At 32.5% G+C, this 9,514-nt stretch overlaps 2 protein-coding genes across 2 annotated transcripts; one reads left to right on the forward strand and one right to left on the reverse strand.

Annotated features, from left to right (window-relative positions):
• Nucleotides 1-231: 231 nt before the first annotated feature.
• LOC141653421 (uncharacterized) lies at nucleotides 232-4,524 on the forward strand. Its single transcript, XM_074461184.1, has 2 exons — nucleotides 232-423; nucleotides 2,770-4,524. Exon 2 carries the CDS (start codon nucleotides 2,812-2,814, stop codon nucleotides 4,210-4,212), a length of 1,401 nt encoding a protein of 466 aa, XP_074317285.1. The 5' UTR covers nucleotides 232-423; nucleotides 2,770-2,811; the 3' UTR covers nucleotides 4,213-4,524.
• A 379-nt stretch (nucleotides 4,525-4,903) lies between these two features.
• On the reverse strand, nucleotides 4,904-5,317 carry LOC141651376 (uncharacterized). Its single transcript, XM_074459092.1, has one exon. It carries the CDS (start codon nucleotides 5,315-5,317, stop codon nucleotides 4,904-4,906), a length of 414 nt encoding a protein of 137 aa, XP_074315193.1.
• Nucleotides 5,318-9,514: the final 4,197 nt, after the last annotated feature.

A 9,514-nucleotide genomic window follows, 5' to 3' on the forward strand; every position in this document is an offset into this window, starting at 1 on the left:
CATGAAAGAAGACGTTGAAAAGGTCAACGCCATTTGAAATCCTAGTTGGCAATACACTATTGGTTCTTTGGTTGTTGACTTTCTATTCTATAAAAAATTTTGTGCGTAATTCACGGGCCACCTATTTCTAAGTTATCACAACTTTGATTAATAAAATGTAAATAAAATGATAATTAAGCAATAACAACAACAAATTTTCAGGTATTAATTAATTAAAGGACAGCAAATATTTGTGTATGATCCCTTTGTTATATCATGTCTCTCCCTTTGTAGTCCAACTCTTCCACCTCTCCTCATTTACCTTCCTCCATATACAATCTCAACTTCTTTCTCCCTTATATTTTCCTCCTTTTCTTAATCTTCCATCTTCTTCTCTTTAATGGAGTTGTAGCCTTTATTCTTTTTGCTCATCTCACGTACAAGGTAATGATTAATCTTTCTCATCGTTTTCAATATATACATTTTCGTTTTTCTATCACGGGTTTATCACAATTTCATATGGTCTATTTTCTTGGTTGGATAATGTTATGTTCTTTAATATGGGCTCATTTTTATCTATGATTATTTGGTTTCGAATTGACGAAAAATAGTTTGTTTAATCTTGTTGACATTGAAACATGTGTAAAAGATGAATTCGAAATATATCTAAGGATAACAAACGAAATGATTCAAAATGTAGATGAATTTCGAATCAGCCACGGTAAATAAAAGTATATGCATATTTAGGATAACAAATATATTGATGTTATTTGACTAATGCTTATTATGCATGGTTGATGAACCGATGATATGATCGTTAACATCAATTTTCTTCTCTTTTGAAGAATTTTGTCAGAGTTTAATGGATTATTTTTAAAGGGACCAAATTTCTATTGATTATTGGTTAATGATGCATCATGCATGTTGTAATGTAATGTAAAGACTGCAATTGAGAAGGTCATGGTCTTGATGCATGACCTAATTATCTATGGAAAATGAATATTAAAATTGACTTGGTCACGAATATGACAATGCAATATGATGGTATATGGTTAACTTTGTTACGGTGCAATCATAATTTTTTTTTTTTTTTTTTTTTTAGTACGAACATCTCAATCCTAATTATCATAATTAGATTATCAACTCCTTGTAAATAAAACCATATATTTTTATCCATGTATAATCCAAACATCCGATCACATTGTTAATTGCTAAAGACCTTGTTGTGAATAAGGCAATCTTCGGACGTGTAAAGCAATGAAATTAGTAAAGTTAATATGCAATATGATGGGGATTTGACATAATTTTTTTTTTTTTTTTTGTGCTAATTATTTTTCAAGTAAATAAAACCATATATTTTTATCCATGTAATTGAATTTAAAAATGAAATTAGTAAAGTTAATAGGGGGATTTGACCAATTATAAAAATCATTTCCAATTATAAAAATTTAAAATATTATAGTGAAAGTTAAAAATGATGTATATGAGCTCAATTATATTTTAATTTTTAACATTAAAAACTTAAAATATAAATCATAAATCATAAAAGTTCGAAAAAATACGCATAGGCTTGGTTAAATTGAATATGGTACAACAAATTGTATAATACTAGGATTTTTGCTTTTGTACTAGGATTTGATTATCATTAATATGCATCTTATCTTATGAGGCCTACTTTATTTGACTTTTCACTTTTATGATTTAATAGATCTATCATTGGCTCCTTGCTTACTATCGAAACGCTTTATTTAGGATGAATTCGGTTTGTTTTGGTTATTGTATCATTAGACCCGGATAATGGTTATACGTCAAGTTGGCTCGAGTTATTTGGTTGATAATAAGTATAACTAATTTAGACCCGTGCATTATATGCACGGTACTTAAAGTTTAATATTTTTATAAAATTATTTATATAATATCGGTCCCTTATAATTATTTACATTTCTCATCATTGTATTTTGCTTTTATAAATAAAAGCTAGAACTAAATATAGAATTGATTAATGGGTTGAAATATATTTTAATGAAAATATTTTTATAGCATAAAGCTAATGAGTTTCAATTTATATATTTTTTTATTCAATTTTTTTTGTCACGAAAATAATAATAACGATTTCTAGGTTTGGGTTTATACAAAATATGAGTCAACTCTTCATCTAACAATAGGATTAATAAAAGATTTAGCAAATTATAATTTTATATCAATTTTATTTTATTTTAATTAAAATATCATAATTTAGATTGTAGTGAAAATAATATAATTTGATGAAAATATTAATTTTAATGAAAATATAATAGATGAATTAAATTGTAATTGTTAGTTTCCTTATTTAATGAATGAACATAATTATCATTAATTTCCTTTTTAGAGAATATGCTTTCTGGCGGAAAAATGATAAAAATTACATATTCATTTAGTAGATAAGGGATGACATTTTGAATTCCGGAATTAAGATTAGTGGAAAGCATGTTTATTTTTTTTGACAACTAAACGTGAGTGCAACCGAGAAAAATGCTGTCCAGAAATATTGTTCGATGCTCCTCTATCTCTATCCACAAACATTCTCACACTTGTGAAGGCAAGTAATATCGGATTGCGAGTCAAGTACCGGACCGTGATACTAAGCCTATGCCTACTAGCATTTCCTTGGTGAAATACACACATTCAATCATAATGAGGGCTCATTAGTCATTAGTCTATTTAAAAATGCATATCATTTTTTAAATTTTACAACTATTTTATGTTAAATTTTAAAATTGTCTGTTCTAACATCGTCATCGCTTCAAGCAGGCTTAGGAAGCGTTTGAACTTAAAAGAAAAAAAAGAATAGATATGGCTACAACAATGAAGGGAAGTTCAGTCGGGAAGGAAAAGAAGGGCACATCCCCTTCAACTTCATTAATCAAAAAATCACCTAAACCTTCAACTTCAACCCCAGCCTCTTCTCCGTCCTCGTCTACAAATGAAAAAATGTCGTCTCCTACAGACGGGAAACCCATCCCTAACTACCTCAGGCCCACCGCGAGCTCAAACCGTGACTTCTCTAAGCTCCCTAAGAAACCAACCACAGACCCCACCCCTCAAAAACCAGCCCTTAACAGGAGGAGGTCTTTCGACAGACCTCCTCCCGTCTCTCAGGTCCAAAAGGCCATTAGTAATGTCCCTGGGACTAGTGAGATTAAACATCTCCGATCATCCTCCTTTTCACACAAATCAGGAACTTCTTCAGGATCATCCATAAGACCGGCGGCCTCAGACAAGACTTATGCTAGGACTACTTCATCCCTCAAGGAGGGTAAGACTGACTCGAGTTTGTCCAAGTCACGGACCATTAAGAAGAGTACATTATCAACTACCAGTACTCCAACAACTAAAAAGGATGCAAAACGCCCCACATCATCCTCTTCTACGAAGAAAGCGCCTAAGAGCATGACATCAGAGTCGAGCATTGATCATGATAATATGGCTATCGATCATTTAACTATCGACGATGAGTTGGTGGGAATTGAAAATGAGGTTCAATCTCTCCCTGAGATCTCAGAGATGCCCGACACTAATCAAGAGCTTGGCGATCCCACCATTACAGTCACAGACCAAGAGGTGAAAGAAGTAGAGGATGTAGCCGACAATCTTGCTATAACAAATGAGAGAAAAGCTGTTGATCATAACCTAGAAGAGAAAAATGAAAATCATATTGTTATTGAGACACAACCTGAACCAGAGAATGTTGTAAATTTAGGTAATGATCAGAATCTGACAGTGGAAGAACATAATGTGACGGTAGATTCCGATGAGGGAGACACAGAGACACAACACGACGAGAAAAAGGAGACAGAATTTGCGGAAGAAAATAAGGAAGAAGAAGCAGATGACGGGAAAAAGGAGACAGAATTCGCGGAAGAAAAGAAGGAAGAAGAAGAAGAAGAAGAAGAAAAAGCAGATGACAGGGAAAAGGAGACAGAAGTCGCTGAAGAAAAGAAGGAAGAAGAAGCAGCTTTAGAGAAGGAGGCGGAGAAGAAGGAAGAATTGTCGGATGAAAAAGTGAGTGTCGCGAGTCCTGCTAATGGACCTGCAAAGGTACAAACTAGTTTAGGAAAGAAGGATAAGCAAGATTATAATAACATAATTGAAGAAACCTCAAGCAAGCTTATGGGAGGCAGGAAGAACAAGGTGTTGGCTCTAGCAGGAGCCTTTGAGACTGTTATTTCCCTGCAAGACACTAACAATAACTGATTATCGAGCATACATATATACATACATACATACATTGGCCTTTTTTTTTTTGATAGAAAAAGAAGACATGAATATTGTTTGATTAGTTCGGCTGGTTTTGTGTTTCAAGAGTCGAGAAGCGAAATGAATGGTGGTCAGGTAAACCATGAAGTTTACAAATGACATTTTATCTTTTTCTTTTCTTTTTTTCCTAAGGGCATACATATGATTAATTTGTTGTGTTTTTTTTTGTCAAGTGTTGAAGAATTTTTGTATCGGGAAATATTGTACAATGGGTTTGAAATTGGAATGAAAGAATAATGTTCAGGCTTCTATATTTCCTAGACTAACATTTCTTCCTATAATGTATTTATGAGGTTTAACATTCAGCTTAAGGTGATTTGAATGAATTTACTTCACAAACTGTTTATTAATGGCCGAGTTAGAACGTACATTTTTACATTGGCATTTGGCAAGGCGATCAACAAATTTCTCATACATCTCTGGTTTTTTTGAACAATTTCTTGGGCTGTTGTAATTTTGTTTGATCTAGTCATTGAGAGAAGAAGTATTCATATCGTAAAGCTAAAGAGAACACCGGTATAATATAATGGCACGCTTTATTGCTTAAAAAGTACTCGTATTAAAATGTCGGATTTGGCCTAAACACATATTTAAACAGAAAGTTTCCTAAATTATCGAGTACTAATCTCTAAGTTAAATATTTTGGGCCATTATTAGAAACATTAGGATTGCAATATCTAAGTTGCAAGGAAATCTGCCTTTCCATAAGAAGTTGGCGATGAAAATTTTGGATGAACAAATCCGCCTTCTCATCAACATTTTCAACATCATCATTATCATTCAAACAAATGCTTTTAACCCTGTTAAAGCTTCTCAATGAGCTTAACAAGCGGTTACCATCATTTTCTTCTTTAGTCAGCGTCTCTTCGGAATAACCAATACTTAAATGTCGGGTGTATCGCTTATTATTCGGAGTGCAGCGGAGAATTGAAGCAAACCTCCATTGATCAAACTTGAAGCTTGATTTAAGGAAGAAGTTAACTTTCTTTATAGCCCTCTTAATCTTCCTCGACAACGACCATTTGTTTGTAGAATCAGACATGTTTTTTAATGATTGATTATTGGCAGAGATGAAGGAGGTAAGAGGTTTACATATGAATATATAGAGAGAGAAGGATGAGGAGATAAACGAGGTTTGTCAAGGAAGATAGTCAGTTTAATGAAGAAAGCGTGTAGAAAATGGATAGATTCATAGCAGGAAGTTACATGTTAGGATGTTCTGATAAAACTGAACGTTAAGAAATAAAATTGTTACAGGTTCATATACTCTCTACTAAAATTGATAGCTTTATTTCATGGTATATTAATAATTTCACAAAATCTCTTTATAAACAGCACATATCCGTCTATAGCTAAAGACGGGTCAAATACAATACCACATTCCTAATACGACAAGCAACAAGTGGGGTGGTGGGGGCCAAACATGTCACCACTTTCAATCTATTTGACCCGTCTTTAGCTATAGACGGATATATCCGTCTATAGCAAGACTAGCTATGTGTCATGGTCCGGGACTTTGAGCCGGAACGTGGCGCGCACCCTTGTCTAACACACGACAAGAATGCAAGCGAGAGCGTCAAGCACTAGTGAAGGATCACTAGTGCATTCGTAATCGGTCTCGGTTGGCGTGTGTCGGGAATCCTAGTCACGATTATCAAGTCCGGCACACGAAAGCAATAAAAGTAAGCAATACGATTATTGAAAGCAAGAACACAAGCAATATCAAGCTTTTGGATGAGAAGCGGTTTAATTGACTAGCACCACCTCTCATAGAAGCAAATTTGATAGTTTGGTCCTGGTAGCAGGATACATTGATTGTGCAGAATAACGATATGTTTTCTAAACGCCTAAAAACATATCTTAAACTAAAAACGAGACTCCAAGATTCGACATGCAGGAAATAGTCTTGGAGTACTAAATGAAACTAAAAACAGAAATGAAAATACATGAGTACAAATAAGAAATCTAAGGGTTCGAAGTGGAAGGACCGCGCGCGCAATTTTTAGGGATTGTGCACCACAACTGCGGCTCATTACACTATGGTTGGATAGTCACAAGAAAACAATAGGTTTTATAAGAAACAATGTCTCACTAAATTGTTAAGAGATTAATCAATCAATCAATATCTATCTATATTAATAAAGGAAGCTTTTTTCGAGCGATTAGAGAGAGTCCAAATTTTACAAACTACCTAAATTTTTTTTTAATACAAAATATATTTAGGGATAGTTAGACAAGATAAGAAATTGATAGAATATTTTATCACATGTGATAAGTCAACCGTAAAGAACTAGAGATGTACAATAAGTGATTAAGTGTAGCGCTAGGCAAATTCTATTGTTATTGAATCGCACCTAAATACTACTAATACTAATTAGCGGTGATAGAGTATAATGTGGATAGGTTTCTCAACAATATTTTACGTAGAAAATTGCATATGAGTTCTAATTGATGTCGATTACCAAGAGCTAACTCTTATCAATTACTGTATAAATACCCATTGATGATCATTGCTACGTGCATGCACCCAAACTCAAACCAATCTTTCCTACTTTTGTATTTTATATATGTAAATTGATTTATTTATGTTATTTTGTATGATCTTATTTCTTTCTTAGTGCATTGTTTTATTCAGACAAATTATTATTATTTACTATAGCATTGTTACGTTCTTTATTATCATTGATTGATTTATATTTATATTTTCTAATTATTTTAATTTGCTTTTGTTTTATCGTTTTTGTAGGATGTATTTACGGTCTATGAGGAACTAAAAGTACAGATTATTTTCAAAGACAAATCCTACTGACATGAAGACATTGTATGGTAAATTGTAAACTCGAGGATAATAGTTACTACTTTCCACATACATGTAGAAGTTATTAGCTTTATTTTTATTTTTAGTATCACAGTACCTCTAACCTATTAGTCATTGTACCTACTTCTTAATCAGTAAGTTATACGTTGAAGTTATTAGTTTTTTTTTTTAAGATTAACTCGAAGATGCGGAGTTACTATGATTTTTACATGATATATAGTAAATTTGACTATTTAGGAGTAGAATGCAAGTATAATTCAAATAAATAAGTTAGGACTATTTGATTTGTAGTAATTTTTGTGTGGGCCGGTTGTTTAATGCGAACCGTTTCAATCTTAGCGTAAATGACCGTTTTTTACCATTTTATAATGAGACCACAACTGTCTAAAAGACCTCTTGAATTGATTAAGTTCTATTTTACATTATAAAAAGAAAATTGGTTAATTACCTTAGTTAGTTAGTTATCCAAAGACAACATCATTAAAGAGTTTTTTAACGTAAATAATATGAATAATTACTCTGTATTTGTTAACAGATTCTGAGATGAATTGTACCACAACAACCTAAAAGATCTTTATGCCCACAATATCCTTTGATTCTCATTTGTCGGCCCTACGCATGGTCTCATCTCAAGTCTAAATAATTCAACGATTCATTTCCCCTTATTCATTATTATTTGCATAAGGCAAGCACGAAATAGGGTTTGACTGTAAGCTTTTTTCGGCATCTTGGTCGCTATTATTCAACAAATAACGAACTTTCTCCGTTACCGCTGCCGATATTATTAACTCAGTAGATAAAGTAGTGTTTGCAGAATCCAACGTGAAAGTCCTGAAAGCTCATCTTCATATTGAGGTTGAAGTTGAAGTTGAAGTTGAGTGTATAATATGGTCATCTATTTCAAGAAGATAGTATAAGGTTAAGTCACTTAAGTGTACTTCGTATAAGAATTAAGATAGTCGTTGAGTTCTTAATGAAAGTTGAGTGTATAATATGATCGTCTATTTCAAGAACATAGTATAAGGTTAAGTCACCTAAGTGTACTTCGTATAAGATAGTCGTTGAATTCTTAACGAAAAAGCCTATTGTATGACTTTCGAGAGTCCAAACTTGACGTGAAGATCGTTAGCATTAACAAAAGGATATTTTCCTAAAAAAAATGTATCCTACCACCATTCAAATACGAAATATTCTGTACGGAGTAGAAACCTAAACAGACTGCATTGTCTCTGATTTTTGTTTATATATATGTATATGCACATATTTTCATCAAAAAAATTAATGATTACCACTCCATCTTGAACTACTTTGTTTCTTATTTTTGTTTGCAAATTTTATGTAGATGCTATTTTCTTTGGTATTTCGTTGATCTTAATTATTAAAATACATTGTGTTCAAATCTTAAGTGTAAAATTTATACATAGCTATTTACGTTGCTTTTTCTTTGAGTTGTTGTCTAACAATTTTCTAACAAATCTTATTTATTGTTTATAGGCTAACATATACGGAGTATTATGATTATAATGGATATATTACAATCAATTTATTAGTTATTACTTCGTATTTGGGTAGGAGTTGTCGTCCATATGATATTTATACATGTTTCTCTTATATTTCTCTTTGAATCAAAGATATTTATTGCGTGTGAGTTTATTTATTTATCATATTTGCCTTTTATTTTATTGTAGTTATTATAATAACATTGAAATTTGATTCATACATGAACCATGAATGTAACAACTTTCTTATAGCTACAAAGATCTAGCTAGAGTTGTGATATATGCGGTGATATATGCGAAGAGAATCGCAAGTATGATTCCGTATTTGAGGATGTTATATGTAGGGGACGGAGCCAAAAAATTTTATATAGGGACGGAGTTTTAGATTATAATTTCTTTAACATCTTTTTATTTGAACATTATGCACAAAACATTACAAATAATGTAACTACGCTCAAAGTACGAAACTAAGGACAAAGGGTGGAGTATTACTTCTACAGTTCTAGCCGTTAAATCAGGTTGTTTACATAAATGTCGTGAAAAATGGATAAATTAATATCTAATAATACATATAGCCAGGCCCGTCTTTGAGCCCGTGTAGCCCGTGCGGCTGCACAGGGCCCCCAAAATTTGAGCCCAAAAACCCAGGTAAGAAGAGTATAATAAAAGCTAGCGCATATTAAAAGCATTGAAAATATTGTGTCCTAGTGGTCTGCCTTCTGCTTTCCATCTGCAGTTCCCGTGTTCGATTCTTATTCATGTTCAGTTTTTTTTTTCCTTACTTGCATTTAATAGTGGGTCCCACATAATTGTTTTAATTTCCATATCTCCCTACTTCTAGCAAAATTGTTTTAATTTCCATATCTCCCTACTTCTAGCAAATGAGATTGAGAGTTTTTTTTTGGTCAAACGAGCAAATGAG

The sequence above is a fragment of the Silene latifolia genome, chromosome 4, assembly GCF_048544455.1.
Source record: "Silene latifolia isolate original U9 population chromosome 4, ASM4854445v1, whole genome shotgun sequence".
Taxonomy (NCBI): domain Eukaryota; kingdom Viridiplantae; phylum Streptophyta; class Magnoliopsida; order Caryophyllales; family Caryophyllaceae; genus Silene; species Silene latifolia.